At 40.2% G+C, this 25,526-nt stretch overlaps 1 protein-coding gene across 2 annotated transcripts in view; it reads right to left on the bottom strand.

Annotated features, from left to right (window-relative positions):
- Positions 1 to 5,719: 5,719 nt before the first annotated feature.
- Positions 5,720 to 25,526, bottom strand: part of MED13L (mediator complex subunit 13L) — a 179,211-nt gene continuing 159,404 nt past the window's right edge. For both annotated transcript variants that reach the window (XM_052689981.1, XM_052689982.1), the window contains 9 exons: positions 24,201 to 24,389; positions 21,398 to 21,621; positions 20,780 to 20,922; positions 18,783 to 18,941; positions 17,573 to 17,749; positions 15,216 to 15,370; positions 12,177 to 12,338; positions 9,897 to 10,009; positions 5,720 to 8,709 (listed from right to left, as the gene is read on the bottom strand). In XM_052689981.1, coding sequence (XP_052545941.1) covers positions 8,577 to 8,709; positions 9,897 to 10,009; positions 12,177 to 12,338; positions 15,216 to 15,370; positions 17,573 to 17,749; positions 18,783 to 18,941; positions 20,780 to 20,922; positions 21,398 to 21,621; positions 24,201 to 24,389 — 1,455 coding nt within the window. In that variant the 3' untranslated portion in view covers positions 5,720 to 8,576. The remainder of the gene's footprint in view (positions 8,710 to 9,896; positions 10,010 to 12,176; positions 12,339 to 15,215; positions 15,371 to 17,572; positions 17,750 to 18,782; positions 18,942 to 20,779; positions 20,923 to 21,397; positions 21,622 to 24,200; positions 24,390 to 25,526) is intronic.

Below are 25,526 nucleotides of genomic sequence, written 5' to 3' on the forward strand. Positions count from 1 at the left end.
CTGTAGTCTAGAGCATGCATTTGGCATTATTTTTTTGTCAGCTTTTCTTTTTCTTGTCATGCCATGTGTTTCCTAGATCTGAATTACTGCTGCCATTTTATTGACCACTTACTGAGCATTCTGGGATCTTTTAGTAAATCTTTGCAGGATGCTTTAGATTTCATCGTCCTGAATAATTTTATATCAGCTTACTATATTGACTGAAGCTTGCAGACTAACGCTCTGCATTCTTCTGCCTTGGAGTCTTTCACTTACAATGAGTCTGGGATGCAGACAGCTGTATCAATAGCAGTGTGACTTACACAGACAAAGCGTAACTAAGCCAACAATTTGCCCAGCACCATACATCTGTTTTGGCAGGCTTAGAAATAGAGTTGAGATCTTTCCTCTCTGCCTTGCTTATTTGCTTATTAAATCTAGAGCTGTTCTTCTGTCTCACTGTGGACTTAATAACTGGAAACACATTGTTTAGGGGGCTGAAATGGTGGACTGCATTTGCACAGAAACTTGGAACAGCAGTTCCATTCTACAGCTGCTTGCCTCAGGCACACTGGGATTATGCATTAATGCTTCATGCCCCTCATCTCCATCAGTACTTTGGTGCCTCATGCTTGTGCCTCACTAGCTGTGCTGGTGGTGGTGCCCATGGAACTGAGATAGCATCATTTGCCCTGCCGCTTGCTAAATGTCAAAGAGAGAAGCAGGAGAGGACACAGAGCAGCATGGGACTGCAGGACAGAAGCAGGATGTGTTCTGTATGATGTGAAAGAGAGGAATGGTGGATGTGTGGCCCAGCGCTCTGTCTTGTCTTATCTTGTCTGATAACTGCAGTGAACAAGATGAAGATACTACTTGGCATAGCAACTTGACAGCTAAGCATTTGTGTACAGAACCACTGTGTTCTCAATACATATAAAATAAGAAAAAAAGGGCAGTTTCTGAGTTTCTCAGTTGTACCAAGATTTTGCTTTCAGGTTTTCCTTTGCAGTGAATTGTCTAGAAATAGTGAATGTTCTTCATCTGGGCCTTGGCTCTTATACTGTGGTATTTAGAAAGAACAGAGATCAACAAGTGTTGATCAAAAGCAATGAGAAAAGAATTTCTGTGGAGGACTCTACGGATATTGCAAATGTAACAGAGGACACCCTAAGTTTTACTGATCAAGAGCCTGTAGAGTACAGCAAAGTGTTTATGTTGCCTACATGGACAGACGACTCCGTGATTGGGGTTGCTTTCATAAAGAAACCCAGTGGTGTTCTGGGACAATGAAACTTATCTCCCACTCCCCAGCAGGAGTATTCTCAAATTGAAACATTTTAATGGAATATGCTTTTTTTTTTTTTTTTTTCCCTTCAATATTCTCTCCTCTTCTGGTTAAAATTGTTTAGAGAGGTAATGTTTTGCCACCTCAGTGCAAAAATGCACCGGTGGAAAAAATACTGCATGTGTAGGTAAGAGAGCCAGAGGAAGAATGATTCTTTCAAGTGGAAGCAACATTTCACTACCTAAAAAGTCCCAGCATCAAAACAAAAGCCAGTACAAAGCACCAACAGAATGGTGAATCCAGGCTGGATGGGGCTGTGAGCAACCTGGTGTGCTGGGAGGTGCCCCTACCCACAGCTGGGAGTTGGAAGCAGATGATCTTAACGGCCCCTTCTGACCCAAAGCATTCTGTGATTCCAAGTGATAGGGAAACCTCCAGTGCCACTGCCAGCAGCAGGAGGGATGTCCAGTCTGCCTCTGCCATAGCTCTGCACTAGAGAACAGCACCAGCCCTGATGAGACGAGCCCACTCCAAACTATGCATTGCCTTCCACCTGGGCTCCGTGTTATTTATGCCTAAAGTCAGCCTGAGAGCAGACCCAGCCCTGCTTCACCAGTGCTCCCCTGCACGTTCTTTTTCTGCCCAGCACCCGTTGCTGGACAATCCAGCTGCACACTGGTATGTGTTGTTGCAGCAGAACGTCTTCTCTATGCACTCTCAGCTTTTGAAGCAGGAAAGAAACACAAGGGCAATTACTCCTAACTCCAAAGCGCTGCTTAACCCAGCAGCCAGGAGCGCCGTGCACTGCACCTTTCTTTTAGCACTTCCATGGGTCATTACCCCGCCGGGATTAACAGCCTCTCTCTCCCCACCAGACGTCCCTCACCCCATCACCTGCTTCTCTCGCGCTTGTCTTTTCCCCAGGCACTAATGAAATTACCACTGAAACCGATTACAAGGAGGGGTGGAACGCTCTGACCACTGAACCCGCACCTGTTCGCGTGGTTGACCTTTAATGAGCAGCTCGCTAAGCGCCCGGCTTCATTCAGGGTTGTTTGAGCCGGCGCCGTTAGCAATCCGGAGTTTTATTTGCCATCAAAACGTGACCCCTGCTGGAAGAAAGAGGGCATGACTTTCGCTTTTTCATGCTGGGGACAACACCGCTTGGCGCAGAGAATATTATAGATGTGATGAATGGGACCAGCCCACAGCTGTCACTGCAGGAAACCACAGGGAATGAAAAAAAAAAAACCTACCCAAATGGTTGGCTTACCAAGGCTGTGTGAAGTATTGCCCCAGCTACAAAGTTTATAAATACAGTTTCTTTTTCTTGTGTATGTGTTGCTCTGTAAAGCTGGGGTCAGGAAGTTAGAAGCCAATGGTGGGGAGTTCTCCAAAACCTGAGGTGGCTGTGATGCATTTCCCAACACTGCTCATGCCCAGAGCTGCACCACCATTTGACATTGCCTTGTTAGAGTTATATTTAAATAAAAACAATCAGTAGGTAGAACTGGTAGGTTGGCAAGGGATGGGAGGATTTCAACTTATGTCTTATCTGCTTTGTAAGGAAAATAGATTTCATTTGTGAAGGATCTGGGCCTGCTGTCTGGGCCAGGTGGGTTGGAGCAGCTTTCTGCTGGTGTGCGTTGGTTAAAAGAAGCCAGCTGGAACGAGCATCACTGCCTGCTGGTATAGAGGTTGTGAAGCTGACAAATATCTCATGGAAGAAGGTATTTCTGAAATGAATTGTCTGGTGAACCCCTATGTATGCACAGAACCTGTGCATCCACCCATTCCTGGGAAGTGCAGCTGGAAGTGGTGGTGGAGGTGCCGTAAGAGCTGCAAAATGAGACGCCTGGTGTGGAACAGGTGGTAACAGCAGGGCTGTGTGCCCCCACATCTGTGCTGGAGCCTAGCAGTGATAACCCTAGATGTAAGCCAGCCTATGTGATGCAAGCAAAGGTAGCCTGTGAATTCAAGCAGGTATTTCCCCAGATTCTTGGTTGCAGGACAGTGAGAGAGAAATGCTTGTTCAAAGTCTACGCAGTGAACTGTGGCTGTTATAGATAGTGCCATTCATTTCTGAAACAGCCAATTCTCTGAACAACCAATTCTTAAAGAAGAAAAAAAAGACTAACACAGACATAAGAACATATTTTATATGCTTATCAAAGTGATACATGACATGTATCTTGCAAGGCATGCTCACTGCATCATGTAAGACATGCTCTTACAGCTTGGTTAGCCCACTGGTTGACCAGTACCCATCCAGAAACACAGCAAGAGCCCAGACCCCTGGCCAGGGAGGTACCAGGAAGGGCACTGCTCTGCCTTCAGAGCTGCCCTGCCATGGAAGTGGATGTCTTCTTGCTCCACGGTTCTGAAGAGCATTGCAGATTTTGTTAAAATACCACTGAGGTTTATATATCCTCTGGAAAACCCAATGGGGATTGCTGCTTTGATACCTGGTAGATGAGCACTAAAATGGGGTCTGCCCACATAAACATTTGTTACTGTGTTAAGGTTCAGTTTCAAAACAGGGAAGTGGAAGCAGCATCATTTTATAAATACAGCTTTGTTGCTAAAGACCAAAGATTTCCTGTTTGGGCTGTTTCCATTTCCACTATAAATAAAGAGACAGAACATAAACCAAATGCTTACTTCCATGGCTTCTGATGCTTTCTACACGTGCTTAAGCTGTTGTCAGGTGGCCATGATATTTGCTAAGAATAGAAATTGTGATTGGAAAAAAAAAAATAAATTGATTTCAGCCTTATGTTTAGAAATCTTTCCTTCGTTGGTATCCCAAAGTCTGTTCCCACAGTAACATACTCATCCATCACTGCCTTTTATTCAGTTCTTCCCCATGGAACAGCATAGCGGACTGGTAGTTCTTTATCGTCTTGTTTTTGTTAAAGCCAATGAATTGGTCACAAAGCAGTCTCCATTTTTAAGACACTGCTCCACAGCAGCCCCTCCCCTATTCACAGCACTCCAGGGAAGGTGGAAGTGGAGAGATTCCATGAGAATCCACGTGAGTTCACTCAATGTAGCTCTTTAACAGTGAACCAACAGCAAAGTGAACTAAAAGACACAAACTTCCAGAAGTTTTTCTGAAAGTTATCAATCTAATGAACTATTTTTGCGTAGGACTTTAAATTTAGAAATTGGGTGCATCAACAATTAAAGTAGACTGGAAACTTATGAAATCCCTGTTGGTCACTACAGCAGCCATGAAACTGAGTGGTAATTCCTTGATACAGTCACAGAACTGTGAGCGTGGCATCAACTTTCCCCATGGAAAATGAACTTCTGAAGTGTATTTCACAAGAAAGAGCCACAAGACCGGTTTTTAAAAGCATTTTAAAAGCATTCTGGTCCTCTGGAAGTGGTCTCACCTGATTCTGATGATGGTTGTACCCAGCAGCAGTACAGCCTGGCTGTGGGCAGGGTGCAGCCAGAACTGGTGATGATGTATGGGGTGGGTGCTAGCCTGCTTTTGTTCTAACTTAAAAGCAAAGCAACAGTCATGGCATCTATAAAGTACCTCAGGAGGTCACAGATCTGTAATTTGAAGTATAGGCAATTATGGATTATCTGAAGATTCCATTGAAGTTTTTCCCAGACCTGCTCCTACAGGAGATGACACGAAAGACCTCTCATTTTATATAAAGGCTTGTTGAGGTGTAGCACCACAGAAGCTTGGGTTCTAGTTGTAAGCTGGTCAGATTTTGCACTTCTGAACCTGCTGAACACAGAATGTCTAGGACTGAAGGGACCTCCTGAAGGCTGTCCAGCCATGTCCTGGGTATAACAAGACCAGGCTGCCACATTCAGTGCACACCTCAGCACTTCCAGGATGGGGATTCTACTGCTTCTCTGCACAGCCTGCTGTGGCAGATCTGATCTGGTTTTGCATTTTCTCATCTGGGGCTGCCAGCTCGTCACTTATTTGCAATCCTATCACAGGGGGAGGAGGTTACATGAGTTCGAGGTGCTTCTCCTGTTTTGCCTGTAATTCCACCTGCTGCTACTGTGACACCAGATTACCAAAGCAACCCCCCCCCCCAGCTGGCCGGACTTACAGCTCTTTATCCCAACACTGACATCGGTGGCACCAGTTTCCTTCTACCACAGGCAAGGTTTTCAGCAGAAGCAGCATTCTGTTTGGCAAGATACCAGTCTAACAGCACTGTTGCACTGTGAACCTTTAGACACTAACACGAGCCTCAATGCAGTGAAAAGGCAACTGGCGAAGCCATGGCTGTATGGACATGCAGCCAACCCAGGAGTACAGAGCAAGTGCTCAAAAGCAAACCAGCGCTGAGGAGCCTTCGAATGTATTTCAGTTCCATCTGTATCACACGGATCCAATACCTGGTAAAGCAAATCCCTCTGTGCCAGCAATGCTTTAAATTAGGAGCTACAGAAAACACAAGAATGAAACTCCACCAGTAGTTTCAGTAATTCAATAATTTATTCATCTAAAAAAGTGTGTAAAAGTATATAGCTCTCATCCACAAGGTATATATGAATGACATTTAAAATGGAGGTCTTTATTATTATTGTTTCTTTTTATCAAAGTCTTTTTTTTTTTTTTTAGTGTATTGTACCAGCGATATACTGTAGATTTAAAATGAACTTCACTTTTTTTTTTTGTTGTTTTCTTTCAAATTGTCGGCTATATATAAAAGAAGCTCACTGCAAAATGCTCAGAGGAAAAACAAAAAACAAAACAAAACAAAAACCCAAAAAAAAAAAAAAAAAAAAAAAAGAAATTCAGAACTCCCCCAGAAATGTACAGCTTTTACATTTAAAAAAGGTTCTGAAATATACATACAAGCATGCTGGACATTCCCTGCCCCCCTCCCTCTCCCTTTAGCTCAAACAACTGTAATAATAATTCTGATTTAGGCATGAATTTCCAAAGTTAGAAATAAAAAGAAAAATAAAATAACTTTCTTCACTCTGTAGGAAAGCCAGGGCTTGTACATTTCAGATTAATTCAGTAAAAAACTCACAAGTAAAATAATGCATATTTAAGGGAAATATTATACAGAACTTTTCACACTGAAGTACATAAGATTTTTCTTTAAAATCTATTGCCATTCATTTATTTTGCACAAAAACGTATAAATATGTCACCAGCTTCTCTTAACTTAAAAAAAATTAAATAAAAGACACCAGATGAAAACTACTCCTCGCTGCCCTTTTGGATTTTCCATGTCTGCACAGAACCAGGTTTCTGGGGAAGAAATGCCCCCGGATAAAAACGGCCCATTTAAAAAGAACAAACTCAATCATAATCCAAAGTCCCGATGAATCCTGGGAACAAACAACCCCCAAATGGTAAAAGATTACAAATGTCTACTTTACATTTTTCCTCCCCAAGTTAAATTTTTTTTTTTTTTTTATACAAGTTTACAATCTTCATCTTTTTATGCTCTTCAAAAGGCCTTGAGAATTTTCTCTTCTGATTAAGAAAAAATAGTACTGCAATATTTTAAAGTCAATTTTACACTGTACACACATTAGATACAAATGGTTTGATATCAGATTTTTTTTTTTTTTTTTTTTTTTTTTTTTTTTTAAACCTATACATTGCAAAGAGGATGCCCACACGGGAGGTTCGGTGCAGAGAACGACATCATCCATTTACAGGTTACTTCTCTGACTTCACCCTTCCATGACACAAGCGATACTTATATCATTTGCTTTAAATGTTTACATTATCTCAAGAAAAATACTTTGTAAAATCATAGAATTTCTTTTTTTTTTTTTTAATTATTATTATTATTATTATTATTTTTTTCCCCACCAGAACATGAAAGTCTTTTGGAAGAACTTTTAACAACGTGTCGGTTTTTCCCCCGCCATAGACAGCTATGGGTCACAGCACCTGATCAAAGTGCCCGACCCCTCGCCCACAGCAGCCCTTGCCTGCTGCACACTGCAACAGCAAACATCAGAAAACGGAGCTTAAATATAAACCCCTCGGAGCCTGGAATGAAGGAGTCGTAAAAATACTTCAATTAGCCATTGACCTTTCGAACGGCGATCATTTTACTCCACAAAGTAACTCTTCCACCGCAGCGGTAGAACTTCAAGTACTAATTTAATGATATAATTTTCTTTTTAAAATTATTTCTTTGAAATAATATTCCTATAGTCAGAAAAAATACACCAGATTTGTCACTGATTTCGTGTAAACAAAAAGCACATTTTTGGATATGTACATGGACGAGTCGGCCCAGAATTACAGGGCGACTTGGGTTTCAGTAAATAGCTTTCTAGCATCACTAAATTTACTGGAAATATATTTCAATCATAGCTCTACAATAGATTAATTTACCACTTTCCATTCACCCTTTAAAGGGCTTTAAAGTATTTTTCCTCCCTACCTCTCTTCTTCTGTTAGGTAGTGTTATCCTTCATTAAATGCTGGCCTTTCCTTGCTTTAACCAGGCTAAACGCAGGTGAGAATTCCTTAAAACACAAGTGTATCCTTATCAGGACATGCTCCCCTTCCCACGTGGGACTTTGATTGTTATTAGCTTTTTGATTTCTAAGTCAGAAGAGCGAGAGGTATGTAGACAAATAACCCTTTATGTAGATAAATGGTGGAACGGAGTTGGGTTTTTAAGATATCCTACTGTTCCTGGTCCTTTATAATTTAATCCCTCCCCTCCCCAAACCTAACAATAAAATAAATATCTCCAGACCATTCATATCTACATGGACAGGTAACAAATGCATGCATTCATCCCAATCCACTCTGACAGGAACTCCAGGTAGACTGAAAATTGCAATATTCATACAAGACCACAACGGTGTGCATTTTCTTTTCCTGCCAAGTCCCAGTTAACGATGACCAAAGAACAAAGAACTTCTGGGCAGCCCAAAGCAGTCACTACACGATGGTTTCACTTGTGGGGCTGAAACTGCTTATGGTTGTTCAGCAGAGTTCCTAATCCAAAAAGATATTGAAGTCTTCCTTAAAAAAAAATAAAATAATCTTAAAAAAAATAATAATCAGACTGACCAGTAGTTACTGGGCTGCCAAACTAACGCCGACTTGAGGTTACTCTGTGTTCACTGTTCTTGGATGTTCCCAGAATTGGACTGAAGCTGCCAGAGATGTTAATGGGTGTTTTACTTTTCAACACTGCAGAATTCACATGTGCTTTTGGAGGAACAGAAGCACAGCACAGGACTGGTCTGAAGAGAAGCAAAACTGTGATCTTTGCAGACTGTGGCACGTTTCTCAGGTTAAGGGGAGAATAAGCCAGAAGAACAAGTGCTTTTCTATCTATTAAAGTATGTTCATGATGGCATTGTACAATTGAGTGAGCACCACAAAGTGGACAGGAAGGCAGGAGCTGCGATCCTGAGTGGCAGGGTTACACGTAAGCCAGGACAGTGCATTATACTGCTCCAAAACGAACCTGTGGAAGAGAAATGCAGGGAAAATGAACCTGGAATTTTACTTCTCTTTTTTTTTTCTGGAAGATTTGACTGAAACTTATCTCTGTTTTTCCTGGTGATGCATTATGGAAGGGACTATATTAATGCTTGTGGTGCATGGAAAGTAGGAAACTGAGCACAAATGCGTGCCAGGTAGGGGTGGGGGGTAAGTTGTGTTCTCAGTTTATTTGTACTCGACCCACAGTTTGATTCCAGGCCCTTTCCCATCAAACAGCAGAGATTACAGAATCTTCAGAGAAATTTACATTGGACTGAACCTCTGGAAGTTTATTCTACTGCTGTATTAAAAAACCTGATTCTTGGACATCTCTGAGGATGGAGGCTCCACAGACAGTTCCAGTGTTTGATTACAATTTACAAAAAAAACAAAATTACTTTTCCTTATGTCGGACTAGAATTTCCTATGTCTGAATTTGTGTTCGTTGCATCTCATTCTTTCCTTGTGCATCTCCCAAAGCATCACCTTTTTATTTAAGAGGATGCAAACTGAGATCTAGAATACTACATAATACCCCCAACTTGAGTTAAATAGGTTGTTTTTCATGGTTCCTACTGGTTGGTATTTTCTGCTTGGTAGCAATGTACACGTTTGTCCACTGGTGGGTCTGACCTTATATTCTGTCTCATTAAAATTTATTTTCAGTGCCTGACAGGTGACATAGAGGCAAACAGCCCTCTACTTATCTTCTGCACTAGGATGGACATATAGTGCTGTATTGATGCAGGAAGTGTCTCCTTTACACTCCACCTCCTAAGATAGTGAGTATCAGGAGAGTACCTCTACCTCCTTTGATAACTCGGTTTCATTTGGTGAGTAAAAATAATTATTTACACAGGCCAGCTCAGACTGCCAGCTAAACCAAATCATCTTTGGGAGGCAAACCAAGGTGCCCTCTTTGTAAGGCAGAAATTACTCTACTGCTTTGCAGAGTAGGACAGAAGAGTGATTAAGTAACCCTCAAAGACCAGTTCTTTTGTTGTGGCCTTGGGATCTGTGGTATATGTTGTTTTGTTCAATAAAAAACACACGTGTAGGGCATAATAGAGGTGTAAACTGTTGATAAGCCCAAAAAAAGGTCCCTGTGAAATTTCATTCTTGAGTTCTCCACGAGCCAAGGAATGAAATGCAAAAGCAAGAAGGCATTACCTCAAGACATCTGATGTAGTTTTAGAGTCAAGGGGGTGAGGAACTCGCTGAGAATTTCTGGCAGGCAGTAGTTCATCTGTCTGCGCTATGGAGATGTGATGATGTAATGAGGCCTGTGAAAGTAAAAAAACCAACAAATTAACAACAAAAAAACAATTTAACTCTTCACATAGTAAACATATAGGAAAATTCACAGCGAACAAATATATTGTGAACTGTCAGCTGGCAATTCTCTGCAGAACCCAGCAGGATCAAGTGTATTTTGAAGTTCTGTAATGATGGATAAATGAATAAAATGACTTCAAAACTTCAAATAAAATGACTTCTTTGTCTGATTGGAATTAAGGATCTTTAAAAAGCATGCTGAATTCCACTCTTAATTTCAGTCAGGGAAGGAGTGATGAAGGAAAACACCTGGAGTATGCCAGTGTTTCTTTTTGCATTTCAACAACATAGCATTCTAATTCTTCAAACTCTCCCATTTAGGAGACCCACCCCAGAGTTCCGGACCCATCATGCACTGAGATGCCCAACCAGAACACAGCACAGCCTTCCTCTTGCTCTCTGCTGCCGTGCTTTCTGAATAGCTCTCGTCTTTCTTTCTGGGGTGAGGTTTGTGCATTAGTTTACACAGGAGCAGAAAAGGGATTTCATATTGATCACGTGCCAGGGGCAGAGGCAACCATGCAAGCCTTTCAAGTGGGTAGCTCAATAGACCACACGGCCTGCTGGGGCAAAACCTCGAGTTTGTGCTCCTCCAGTTATGGCATGCACCTCAGAGGTGGAATGCTTCAGCTCAAAAAGGCTTAATCCAAATCAGACAGAGATGACTTAAATGTGTACTTCTCACATGCTGTGCAGGTTTCCTAACTGCAGCACCATGCAGCACAAAGGAGACAGCACCAGCTGCTCTCTGAGCTGTTACAAGTTACTGCACGAATTCAGCCCCTTGCTTTTATTAAAAAATTGTCCAAACCAAAACAGTACGTTCCAAGTCAAATTAAACATTTAATTCAGCTTGGATCTGAGAAAGCAATTGCATTGGGTTAAGGGGGAAGGGTGGTGGCTCCTTCTCTGCAGTACAAAAATCTAGCACAGGCTTACAGAAGGAATTCATGGAGTTGCCTAGAGCTCTGCTGTGTTTTTAGAGCTGGAACCAAAACATAGTTTTTGCATTATTACTCACTCACAAAGAAAGGCAGTTTTAAGTTTAGGGTAAAACTTCATCTCTAGCTCCAAAAATACGGTGGCTTATTTTTCATGTCAGTTTGAGAGCTCTATTCCACATGTTTGGAGCAAAGCACATAATTCTGGAAAGTCACCATGAAAATGTGAGGAATTTGGTAGGTGATCTCATTTAACTGAGTACTGCAGCACTTTGCCAGTGGATGCTATACTGAACATAAGGCCCACCATACAGACTGCAACAATCATCCTAAATCAGTCCTAAAATGGATTTTTGGCAACAGAATTGAGAAATATTGAACAACTTTATTCTGATAACTGCCTGATAGACACATATGAGAGAATTTAGCTACAAGACTTCGAGAAAGTCTTGTATTTGTTAATTAACTTGCTTTGTATTTGTTAATTAAGCTGAGAATGGATGAAGAAAATCTACTATCTTAATTAGTTTATATTTTGCTTGCTTGAGTATCTACATGACTCTATTCAAGGCAGATTTTTCACCTTTTTTCCAAACTCACTACCTGACATCCCAGTAAGAAACTGCATGTCACTCTACTGGGATGAATGAATCTGTAGTAGTTGAACCAGTTCAGCTCCTGCACGCAATACACCAGTACTTCTTGCAAGAAATAGCAACCTTCTGGATTGGCAAATTCTATATACACTCTGACACCACTGACAACACCATGCAAATTCTACATCTATGGAAACAGGACCAGAAGACAGTAGATGCTCTGTCAGGAGTGCTACTCTCTAACTTTTTAATCTCTGTATTATGACTGGATCATGGCAGGATAAGAAGTATGCCTCTCCTGTCTTGGGCTGACTGAAATTTAGGAAATTAAAATTGGGGAAACACTGGATACAGCTTTGATGATTCTGTATTTAGCAGATGCCAAACTATTCAATTTGCAGGTAATAGAGATTAAATGCTAATAGCCAGCTGTCTTCAGTGAATTTACATCCTAGATTTCTTAGTTATTTCTAGTACTGTCAGTAGAGGTAAACAAAGCTGTCATTTTCAAAGGAAACATATAGGATCTAAACACAATTTTTCCTCCCCTTCCACCAAAAAAGAACAGCAAGACAGACCTTCAGGAAGAGAGGACACTGGTTTTGTGCCTGAGGACAGGATGACCAGAACCACTGTGGAAGATTCTCAGCTTTGGCAGTTGACACGAAGTATCCAAGAGCAAGAGGCTGCTGCTTCAGTTCTTCAGGGGCTTCTCTGGAGAGGAGACGTTCCCCTTGGCTCTGAAATAAGAATTCAAGGTACATTTGTCACTTCATGTCATGACATCTCCCTCCAATGACTTTCATCTTGCTTACTAATCATCAGGTTCTGTCTTGGTATGAAGGAGCTATGCTGTAATTATTGTGAATCTTTGTGCTTTCCTTTCTCTCTTGCACTTGGGCTCTCCAGGCTGGTGTTGCAGGATCACCCAACAGCAAGTTGTGTTGAGCTTTGGGGAGCTGGCTGCTACAGAGCAGCTTAGAGGTATTGGACAGAAGAAACTAGAAACTGTTTTATATTTGTATTGCCAAGTAGAGATGAAGTGTAGGAAAAAAAAACAAAAACACAGCTGTCCTGCCTTCCTATTTGCATCATTTATTTATATACTGTATTTTGTAGTATTAGCTACTCATATTCTTGCATAGAGACAAAACAGTTACTAAGAGACAGGAGCTAAGCGATTTTAAAAGGCTTTAATACCAATTTTATCAAACTTGGGTTGCTGCCTGTCAGGATATACATCTGTGATTGTATTCCTGCAGTCTAAAAGCATGACAGATGAACCTTCCATACCTGAGGCTGCTGAATATGAACACTTGGGTATGAACTTATTTACCTCTGTAGAGAAAGACATAAAGCCTTACGTATCATGAACTCCATTACTAAACCTACAAAGGGCTCTTTGGGTATCAGAAATAAAAGGTGACTGCCTTTGCACAATAAAGTACATTCCTAAAATCAACCTTTATTATTTTGCTTTCATTTTTTATTTCATAGAGAGGGAGGAAAAAAAAAAAAAAAAGCCTGTTGTGTATTTTAGCTAGAAACATATCTCAGAAGAACTGAGGTGGCAGTCCATTTAATCCATTTTAAGTCAATAGGTAAAGAAGATTTCACTGAACAGAAACTGGCTTAATCACAAAGCCTTCAATGCTAGCCCTTCAAGCAGGTCCTTCTCCACCAGTAGTATCTTGCTCAGTAATCAGAGGAAGTTAAACAGTCCATAAAGCCCAGAGAAGGTTGCAGCTCACCTGGCTGTGGGCGGTTGGAAAACGTAACAGCAGACCTTGAAACTGGCTGCTGAGCAGTCAGGGCTTACACTGTTCAAGTGCAGCAATCAATTACGGGTTACATGGACGAAGGCTCGACCTTCCCTGCCCCACGAGGTAATGATCACACACTGTTGCTTTTTTAAAACCAAAAATTACACGTCAATTACCAGGCAGTCGTTAATGGTTAAACCGAATTACTGTGACAGGTTCATCTAGAAATGGCTCGTCCAAGTTTCTGAGCCCTTTGGTCATTAACCTTTCAGTGCTTTTCTTAAGGCACTTGGATGGAGTTCCACGGAGAATAAGTTTTTTAAATGCATTTTTCTCTATGTGGCAGAGAATAGAGATTACTGAACAAGCTAAATAATGCAATGAGCGCTGAGCTGTGATTTACGGTTGGAGGGTTTGGTAACAGAATTCAAAACTTTTAATTTGCCCACATACCAGGTTGGAGTAACCAGAGACAGAAATTAGTTACTCTTTGAAAAGTGGATTGGTGCATTAACAAAAAGCAAGGTGGTTGTATACTGTGATCACAAAATACAGTACTGGCATTTTTGTGGCTGATGCAAAGGTGATCTTTCACTCACAATCCATTATTAAGCTGACCACTGAAACACTTTGGCAGAGATTACAAGGAAAACACAGGGAGGACTTTCTCCTTCCAGGCAGTGAAAGTGACATTTTGTAATCCTGAAAATCAGTCATCTTCAGGGAGTGAGAATTCTTAAGAGGATATAGGATATTTAAATTTAGAAAAATGACCTTTTTTTCTTTTTTTAAACAGAAAGCATCATTAGGAACATCATTATTCACTGTCAAATATGTTAGCTGCATGTACACCTTTTTGTAATTCCTTCCATACCAGATGTATGATTTATCTTGATGAGACTGTTTTGAGCCACCAGTGACAGTCACAGATACAGATCCAGTTGCTTAAGTTACTGCAGATTGCTAAATGAGAACTTTTAAATGCATGAAGTTTATCCAGTTTTTCCAGAAAAGCCTATTTCTTTATTAAAATATTGTGTTATTTATAACAGAAGTGATATGCTGCTGTGAATGCACTGCTTCTAGAGTAAAATTCCTCTGCAGGAAATTATGAAGCACCTTAAATTTCTCCATATTTTTAATGGAAAACTGAAGAAGAACTAATTCTCTTCCACAGCTAAATGGCATGAGTAAGAGTTCCATCAAACTAAGGCTGATTCAAGAAGTACCTTGATTTATCAAAAACGATTTGCATTTTAAGTAACCACTGATGTTGGAACCAACTTTATAAAAGCCACTTCAAACAAAAGTAACTTACAAGCACTATATGCTCTGGGCTAATTTTTACTAAGAAAACAATATTTGCATAAACATGCAGCACCTGTGAAGTTTAAACTGATAGGGTTTTATTAATAGGACAATTATCTCCCTTCTCCCTCCCCTAGAAATTCATGCGATCAGCGCTGTCGTGTCACCTCTATGCCACAGACTTGTCACCTTGTGGCAGGGATTTCCCATCCTCCAGAGAAAAAAGGATTAATTGAAATTAATTTTATACAAGTGGATTAAATACAGCTCTGCCACAACAAAGCAAAGCCTCCTCTCTTTCTCTCAGTTATCTTGTATGCAACAATTAACTTTAAAGTTGGAGATGTAAATGGTCTTGGCATCTTTTACAATAGTATTTAGCCAGTCTCTCCAATTTTAACGTTACTTTCAGCTTAATCAATTTCATTAATTTAATTAATTTTGACCGAACAATGCTTGAAAATTAACAGTGGGAAAAAAGATTTTGTTGGAAAGTTTGGGTCTTTCTGTTTTATTTTAAGTAGCTCAGAAGTGTCCCAGCCTTACCCTACTGTGTTGGTAGTGAGATCCCACTCCAATGCCAGATGGGGATCCAGGGGAAGGAACTGGGGAAGAATTTGGTGAAGAGTGAAGGTTCCCTGTTATTAAAATTCTGATGTCATTGTCCATGTCATCTGGGAACGGGAGGTCAAACATATCATCTGGAAAGGAAAGAAAGAAAAAATCAATTTCAATCTGCTGTGTCCATTTCTATTACAATGCTGTTGTAATTTATGGTCTTTTTTTTTTTTTTTTTTTTTTTTTTTTTCTTGAGATAGATGAAAGCAGTGATAAACATTTTACTATTTTACTGTTGAATCCTTCCTCGTTCCTCTGACTGTAACCACACGGACTTGGAAGCAGAAGCTGGCTGACATCTATTAAAATCACGGATTTTACCAACACTCAGAGAGTGAACAAAGCTCCTGTCATGCCAATCTAACAACAATCCAAACTGAGACAAAATGTCACCTCTCTGCAGTCACTCACAGAAATCCATTTAAAAATATAGCTGAAATAGGTTAAACAAACCTACATTTGTTACCCACAGCAGGTGCTGCTCTCCAGACCTGTGCTACACAGCTTGGCACATTTGCCCCAAGTATTCCAGGAGCAGTCTCAGCAGTTTCAAGGCAGCTGCTCACAGCATCAGGTAGCATCCAGCAGAAGGGCAGCAAGGCCACGTTCACATGCAATGTACTTTCAGGATCATTTCAAATTTCCTACAATTCAGCTTTTAACGTTTTACTTTCATCTCAGAAATTAAATGCGGTTTTATTATCATAGCTTGCTATTTTAATTTGCCTTATGTTAATTTGTGGGAAGGCAGTAAAGATACACAGAAAATGTGTTTGCATTCTATGAGAAGTACATTCCATTGCTCAGTCATTTGGAACACAAGTTATGATAATATGGGTAATTTACATGATGGAAAGCGAAGATGTGGGGAACACAGAGCAGAAAACTACAAACATCACAGTACAGTTTAAACGTTTTTTTCCTCATCCAGATTTTTTCAGCAAAGATGTTTAAACAGTAATAATGACATCTGAAGTACCTTTTGGGGGGACAGAAAGGGACACTGGTAGCTGTCTGAATTAGAATTGCTGCCAGATTTATAGTAAAATGCAGAGACCTTAAATACGAGTAGTACATTTCTACATAATTTAAGAAGTGCCATACAATAAATACTTTCTCTTGAAAAAGAATTTGCTTGACATGAAAATGGAAAGGAATGTGTGTTTTGAATTAATTTATTTCAACCTGAAGCTCTAGTGCTGGAACAGGCAGGTGGTTGTTTTTCTTCATCTTCTGAAGAGAAAGACTGGATTTCAAAAGCAATGAATTAACTCACTTTATTAACTTCTGTCCTACAACCTCACTGAACAAAACAGAACTAATGTCATGCTCTGCTTAGCCTCCAAAACATAAATGAGACGCCTAATAGCATAGGAAGCAGTTTAATCATTAAGTAGAACAGAGTTAAGAAAATTAAATTTAACACCATTTTGGAAAACGCCAGTTCTTGTACCTGATTCTAATTAGCATCTGAAGCACTAAAGGGCAGGTTAATGCAGGTTAAATATTCCTCAGCACAGCATTCAGTCAGGATTCTGGGGCTTTGAAAGGACAGCTGCTTAAGTATTAAGAGGGGTAACTTCCCTTCTTTGAGGCCCACTGAAATTCCCGGAGGAAGAGATCAAAGCAGATTCTTTCATTAAAAATAGTGAGCCTTTCTACCCCTCTCTACTGTAATTTGCCTGAGTGAAACGTCTTTATTCTAAGTGACTGGTAAGTTTGAATTATTTTACAATCATTTTTAAAAACCTATGGCAAAACAGTTAGGAAAATACTTATTATGAAGTATTAAGCTGAGTCTTGGAGATATAAATTATAGAGTTAAGTATGTTTAAAAATCCACACTGTTAATAATAGAGATCTCACAGTTTGGTTGGTCTGTTTTGCATTCTTTTACACGAAGATAAAAATTCTAGAACAAACATCTTCCCTCCTCACGAGGTTTCCACTCCACAGACCACGAAGCAAACAACTGCTACAGATCAACTTGGCCTGACTGAGTCACAAGTTAATCACAATGACAAGAAAAAGCATTTTGTAGTCTGTGCCATTTTGTGTATTGATTGGCCAACATTGCTTTTGGAATAAACCAGCAGGATTCTCTGAACACACACTATAAAAACATAGTATACTATTCTTTATCACGTAGGTATTGTTTGTGCTCTCTACATTAAATTAGAGTGGTATGGGGTCCATGGGAGAAGACAGATCCATTCAGATCTTACTGCTAACGGGAACAGCTCTGCTTGTGTTTTGAACAGGACACCAGACACAGGCTGACTTACCATTAGTTGGGCTGAACCCATCCTCATTGGGGTAATTTGCTGGTGCTACCTGGATAGTAGCAGAGGTTGGGAAAACCAGGATGTGTGTACAGGAGGCATCCTGAGGGGTATTCAGCTGAGATGACTGCAGGTTCAGTGCAGTACTTCGTCCAAACACTGATCCCATAGTGACAGCATCTTCCAGAAAAGAAGCAATGGCAGAGGCATTAATTTGCATCATCTTCAAAATATGCTTTCAATGTCCTATTACATTTCTAAGGATCTAATCTTGATTTGCATGCTAATAAAAATGTTTAAAGGTTCTTATCTTAAAAAGAATAAATTACCAGAAAAGCCCGAAATTAAGATCACAAGTCACATAGATAACATTTAGCTATGTGAATTCCCATACAATACCCCACCTTTCCTTTCCATTTTGCTGCCCCTTAATCAAAGATTTGCTTGTTAAATGAGCAAGGCAAATTTATTTTGGACAGGCACACCTATAGAACTCCAAATTATGCAATACACCCCACTTTGATTGGCACTGAAAGAGACACAACTTGCCATCTACTTTCTCACATTACAGAACTCTGTTTTGAAAGTTATTCAACTTTTCAAGCTCATTTACTTTCTGTTCCACATAGTAAACTTTTCTATATAAACTAAAAGCCAGAGTAGTTTGTAAGGATATCTCAACATATACACAAAAAATATGTGCTTAAGAAGTACACAAAATAAGGAAAAGGGAAAAAATGCAGCATGGAAGGGCCTCAAGCTTCGAAACCTTTCAACTGAAGCCTATAGATCGATGCTTACAGAAGAATTATCTAAAAACATTCTTAAATATAAGCAGGTTTATCCTTACTCCTACTTCCCTAGCCTCCAACTCTTTCATATGATAGACTGTAACAGTGTCTGCATTCTTCCTTGCATAATGGTTTCTACAATACTACATTTCAGCTAATGAGCACTGGGCAATTTGGAAACATGACTTCCCCAAGGAAAAGGTCATCAGATTACCAGTGGCACAAAGTAATCTCTTCTCCTAGGAGTTAAGGCACCAGACAACAAAACCCTTCCTCATATTTTGGGAATTCTGCTGGCTCAGCTTATGTTCTACCACATTCAGCCATGCTAGTCTTGTTGGGTTCAAAAGTGTCCCAGAATTGACATGCTTCTTATGCGCTAAGTAAGATAAAAGAAGTTAGAACAGCTGGATAAAATTCACCTGGCATGACGACAAATGACCCCTGTGGCTCCATGGCAACTAAGCAGGCACTGAGGATAGAAGGAGAGTCTGCTGATGAGATGCCACACATGCGGCACACCTCCTTCAGCTGTTTGCTGATTGTCTGCAGGGAGCACTCCCCAAGGAGGATACTCCAGTCTGAAATGAAGCAAATTTAGACAGAACAGATAATGAGGTTTCTAAAAATCCATAACTTGCTTGCATAACATTTCTTTTTTTTTCCAGTGTTTTCATCTACATGGAAATCTTTTTAGGAACTGCACTGATTCTTTTTTGAAAAAGCACATCTGTTCTCACCTGGCATGCTGCATAACCATAACTCTTGAAATGTAAGCAAATAGGTATGAATTCACACACCGAACACAAAAGGAATTTTGTTAAGCCTTGTAATGAATAAAATACACTAAACAAAACAAAGTGAAAGCTTTGTTAGTCTTTCAATGCTGTGGATATACCTTTAAGAAACTACATTTAGTCACTGAACTGACTTTCAGAAAACAAAGGAAGAGAGCTGCTTACTAAACTCTGAGTTTGCCGTCCTACCTTCATTCCAATTAACTCCCAGGTATATGAGGGATAACAAATTCCCTTAACAGGGCAGGCAACATCCCTTCTTCCCTACATGTACTGGATGGGAGAAGGCATTGAATTGGTGCTTCTTGCCCCCGGAGTAATTCTTTGTGCTTTTAGACTGAACTGTTATTTATTATGCACTGTTTTTCTATTTTTTTCCTGTCTTAAATACAGAACCTCTTACAATAAGCTAAGAAGAGGAATCCACATCACATTCATTTATCACGATAAAAGGACATTCACTCATGTCTGTGTTTGCCTGCCTAATTTCTCTTCATGTTTGAAATAAGGAGACAAATGAAGATGCAGAGCACCTTCTCAGAACCCCATTTTTTGACCAACCAGCCAAGAGCTGACTAGTGGCCACGGTCATTAGAGAAGAAAGAGGAGCTGCCAAATGCATCTACTATTGAGAGGAATCACTGCTGAAATGAAGCAAGGCACTTCCTTCCCTTGCTGCATTAAGGGATCTGAACCTAAAGCACTCCAGAGGTTGCTGTTCCATCTGAGCTGTTAGGAATGCTAAATCTTGGGAACTCTTTGCGGACTGCAGGGAGCCTTGTTGCTGGCTAATGCCCATCGTCACTTAGTTTTGTATACCACAGAAAAAAAAGATTTTTTTTGACTCATTAACCTCATTTCCAAGTATTTCTGTTTGAAAGTGAAGAATCACAACTGAATCCTCTTTCTGTGACAGGGCAACTATTGCTAGGCTGTGGTTGGACTCGATGATCTTTAAGATCTTTTCCAACCTGAGCAACTCTAAGATTCTGTGAAATCTATTCCTAACACGACCAAACCCAGTGCTGACTTCCAGTTGGAAATATCCTCTGCAAATGTTAGTTACGTTAGCACTCTACAGCTTTCTGAAGGGAGGTTGTGATGAGGAAGGGTTTGGCCTCTTCTCCCAGGCAACAAACAGGACATGAGGAAATGGCTGCAAGTTGTACCAGTGGAGGTTTAGGTTGGACACAAGAACTTTTTCTCTCAGAGAGTGGTCAGGCACTGGAATGGCTGCACAGGGTGGTGGTGGAGTCGCCATCCCTGGCAGTGCTCAAGAGTATGAGGAGCTGTGAGATGTGGTTTAGTGCTTGTGGTAGTGATGGTGATGGGAGGACAGTTGGACTAGATGATCTTGCAGGTCGTTTCCAACCTTGTGATTCTATGATTCTATGTTAATCTACACAACATCTACAAGATGTGTGAGAGTAGCATCAGGCCCAGCGTACAAACATGGACAGATTGCAGCAAATGCTTATAAAAAGCACTACAAAAATCCAGTGCCAGGATTGGATTATCAATCTAATTTTCCCAGCTTTAAAGGTTGGTGATCAACTCTGTAAAACACCCTGCTTTGCAAAACAACCAAGACCACTGGCAGTGACAGTGCTGGCATCACAGACCTTTTAACTCCCCGTGGCCGAGGCGGCCAAGCCGCCCTATGACAACTCTCCAAGGCAGTGATGTCATCTGTACAATACCAATACACCATTCCCACAGCTTCTGCAGACCGATTTTACGTGCAGACAACTTGCTCCTCCTTGACCTGTAGAGTAACAGAGAAAAAAACCAATACGAGTTGCAGAGAAGCAAGGATAATATCCAGATTTCTACTGTACAGTTATGTCACTGCTTAACATCTATAGGAGCTCTTGCAGCTCTGTAGAGTGTCTACCTTACCTTCCTCATATGAAGCAGAAAATCTGTCTGCTTTCAGTACTGGTATTGCAATGGTAATGAGAGGTGTCAGTATGCTGAGCAACACACAAGTTGTTCTTAAAGGTAAGATTTGTAGGTAGCATTTGTGAAACAAGTGTAATACAACAACAACTTCTCTCTCTCTGATTTGTAAGTTTATACTATAAAATGTCAATTTAAACATGATCACTGCTAACATTATCATGATCACAACAGGAAATACAATTAGAATGAGATGTGCAAGAAAGAAATGCAGTGAGGGATGATGGTGAGGTTTGATAACTACAGAACTAGATTTAATGCAAAAAAATCAAGGTTTCTACCTGTTTGGTAAATCAATATTAACGATGCAGGTTTCCAGCAATTCACCATGAAGATCCGTGCAGGATGCCAGAAGCCAGCGCTGATCATGGGACAAACAATAGCCAACAAAAAGCACGTTGTATTTCTGACTGGCCTCTCCAAATGTTTCTCCCAGCTCTGTCTGTTTGTCCTTGATGGGTGCCAGTATGAAAGGAGGTGAGTATAGCTGGATTGGGCTGGGCCTCTGCAATAAAGTCAACATAACAATCAGCAGACATATAACTATTTCGTGCAAGAAGTATACAACATAGATTGGCAGCAAGGACAGAAAAAAATGAGTTTGAAACAATGTATAGGTTGAAGACATTCATAGTCAAAAGAGATTCTGGAAAAAGGGGTGATGTAGACAAATCATTCCTGCTAGTTAAAACTGATGTAATTCAAAACTTACTTATCTAAGGATTTCTTTTTATATATAGGGAAACTATGGAATGAAGCAGCCTTTGCACAAGCTGCTATCAATCACCAAGACAAGGAGGACCTGAAACCTGTACTTCTATATATTATTTGCTAAAATTGATGGCACCTTCTCACTTTTGTCCATTCACATACTAACTGCAGAAGTATGGATGCAATTTGATGTGAGGTATCAGGGAGTTAAAAACAGTAAAGGCAGAGCTCAAACTATTTCCTTCTATCTGGGCATGAGGTATATCATACTTTCATGAACGTTAGGCATGATGTCTGAAATTCTGTCTCTTTCATCTCACAGTTTCCTTTCAGAAACACTTTGGTATTTGATACAGCTGAACATTGGCCTGCTAATTAATCAGACCTTCTGTATGCATTATACTGCTTATCTTTAAGAAATAAGCCACCAGCAGCCCCTCAAAAAACTAACCTGTAGGAGTCTATAAGAAATCAAGGCCATTTCATAATGTTTAATGATACGAGGAAGCAAATTAGTATTGTAAATAATACCACGTACAGTTCTCCTACTGACCATGATAGCAGTAAATCATTAAATCTTCCTTTTTTTTCACCAAATCATAGAAGGCTTAGACTAGAAGGGACCTCCTGCTCAAAGCAGGGACAATTAGATTAGATTACCAGGGCTCTGGCCAGGCAAATTGCCTGAGCAACCTGTTGCAGTGTTGGATCACCAATGCAATGACTGAGCGTTTTAGGGTTAGGGTTTTTATTTAAACTGAATTTCCTGTATTTCAGTTTGTGCTGCCACTTCAGCCTTCTCAGCCCCCCTCAGATGTCAGATGCTCCAGTTCTTTCATCATCTCTGTGGCCTTTTGCTGGATTGGCTTCAGATCCAGTACTACAGGTGTGGTCCCAGCAGTACTGAGGAGAGGGGAATAACCACCTCCGTGGCTCAGGTGCCAGCACCCTTGCTAATGCAGAACGGGGTGCTGCTGGCTCGCTTTGCTGTAAGGGCACATTGCTGGCTTATATTCAACTTAAATAAACTTGGCCCCAGGTCATCTTCTGCACAGTTGCTTTCCAGATGCTGAGCCCCGAATCTGCCTTTGCTTTATAACACCTCTCTGGAAAAAAAACACCATGGGCCTGACAAGACATAATTAACTATACAGAAATAGCCAGGGTATTTTCCTAAATTTTCAGGCAAAGTTTGGAGTTTGCAGTGCAGATGGAGAGCAAGCACATGGAAAATGGAGAGAGGAGACATTCATTAATGATGCTAAATGCAAGCAGCTGCTCATGAAAACATTTACCCTCCTATTCCTCTGGCTTTTTTTTTTTTTTTCCCGAAGAGACCTTCAGAAATTTAAATACGAAATGCAAAATCAAAGTGCAAGGTAATCAGCTCATAAAAATAAAGTTTACACTGCTTTCCTGTACACATTGTACACATTGTGGGGTATCATTTCTGCTTATGTCATTTTGTAGAAGTATACCTTGGCAACAGTGTAGGAGCGTTCATTAAATGGAGGGAGACACTTGCAGAGGTCTTGCAAGTTTATTGCTCTTCTCCTTACACTCAGCTACACTGATGTCTGACCACTGCAACTTGCTGCAAAATTCATCCTGGGGATGCAAAATCCATCCTTGATGGAAGAATGAGGTCAGAGTGCAAAGAGGATATGCCTGGGGTGCTGCTGCTTTCAGACATGAAACCAGAAGCAGTCAATGGAGATATCAGTAATGAAACATACTCATATTTTGGTTTTATGATTATTTTGAAACGAGGTTTTTAAACTCTAACAAGCACATCTTGACCCCAAGGTAAGTGCTTAAGTGTTGTGCTGGCTCATTAAATTAGATGAATCAGTCATCGTTATCTTTCGAAGAATGAGAAACATTCACAGAAAGTAGGATGGGTTATTAACCTTTTGAAATCCCTGATATTCCACAAACAGGGCTTGAATATTTACAGTTTAAAAAAGCAGATGAAAGATAAGCCTGCTGAAATAGGGGGATTTCTCCATTACCTCAGAGAATTAGTAAAATATACATAATTATGCACAGCAAATTATTTCATATATATGCACACATATACAAACAATAGACATAAATGCTTTCTTGTAGGTCTGATACAGACAAAAATTACAAACTATCTCAGAATCCCAAAGAACATATATTTTCTTTTTCTTTACTCAAAGTTTAAATTCAACCTCTTACTTTAATTCAAGACCTTAAGCTTGACATTTTTTGAAAGCCAGCAGTCTGGGATATTTCTTACTAATTTCTATTTAGCGTCACCTTACCTTTTCCCTTTGAAAAAATACTTTTTTCTTACTAAGTGGTTACATTTTATTAGCAAGCTTTTATTCTCTTGACACTAATACTGACCTCTGGATTTTTGAGGGTCATCTCGATGCTGGCAGCTGGCCCAAAGCCTGTGAGAGACTTGATGTGAATCTGTGTGGGCAATGGCCTCCTGCATTGGCAGTACACTGAAAATGCCAAAGACTTCAAGTGCTGAATGTAGAAAACCTGTTCGTCCTTCATTGTCTGCAGCATGTACTGGCAAGGCACAATCTATGTAATTCATATAAACAATGAAACACGATTAAATGTCTTCAAAGAGCTGTTCATTAATACCAACCTCACCCAGACTAACACATCCATCAGTCCACGATGCTTGGCCTGTTGCATTCATCTATTTTCATTATTGTGCCAGTTGTTTCCCACCAGGGCTGCCACCTTTTTGCATGAATGATGGCACCAGTCACTGGCTATATTCTGCCATGCAGAAGTGCTGTTTCCATTACAGTGATATATTTTAAGGTTGGGAAATATTAACTAAGAACCAAGATTTGTTTGCTGTTCATACGTGAATCAGCACTACAGCATCATTCTTATTACTGTAGAGAGCAGAACTTAAATTACAAGGTTTTCTGAGAACCTTTCAGTAGCTGGGCTTTTCCAACACTGTGAATTGTCATACATACGTATACATAATTTGTTTTGGTATATTTTGAAAGAAATTTTGAAACAGCATGCAGCTCTTGTTCATTGCTGGTGAAAATGCAAAGCTAATGGCAGTGACTGTGTTGAAAAAGAGTGCTCTGCAGCTGAGAATGTGCTGTATCAAATACCACTATTGTGCTCTTTGTATCTTCTGTAGCTTCCACAGAAGTAAGTAGGAGGCATTACTTTTGGAGCGATGTAAGTACATACCACGTACAGCTGTGAGAATATTGGGCTGGTGAATACATCCCTTAGTAAAAATTGCCCACTGTTTTGACTTCAGATTTGTAAAACGCCACATATTTTGGGAAGCAAACTGTAGGTGCCCAGACAATGAACAGCGCGCCTCAGAAGCCTGCAAGCCCATTCAGCATTGTCCTGCACAGACTAAGATACAACTGCAGAATGCAGGCTATTGGTTTTTTTCAGCTATTGCAGTGTCAATAGCTATCCATGTTTTTAGCATCTTCATCTCTGCATCAATTAAATTGCCAAAAGACTGCCACAACTTGCAACTGTGACTGATTTTCAGTTCATTCCCACACACAAAGTGTTTTGGTGACAGTTTTCCCTCATCCCAACCAAAACAGTCAAAAATGACAAATATTTGCCCAATATTATGCCCAATTTGAGATGCTACAAAAGCTCCTGATTCATCCTTTAATTACAATGAAATATTTTTAAGGCAAGTTGAGCATAAGTGAA

The sequence above is a fragment of the Tympanuchus pallidicinctus genome, unplaced genomic scaffold (assembly GCF_026119805.1).
Source record: "Tympanuchus pallidicinctus isolate F22 unplaced genomic scaffold, pur_lepc_1.0 scaffold25, whole genome shotgun sequence".
Lineage (NCBI taxonomy): Eukaryota > Metazoa > Chordata > Aves > Galliformes > Phasianidae > Tympanuchus > Tympanuchus pallidicinctus.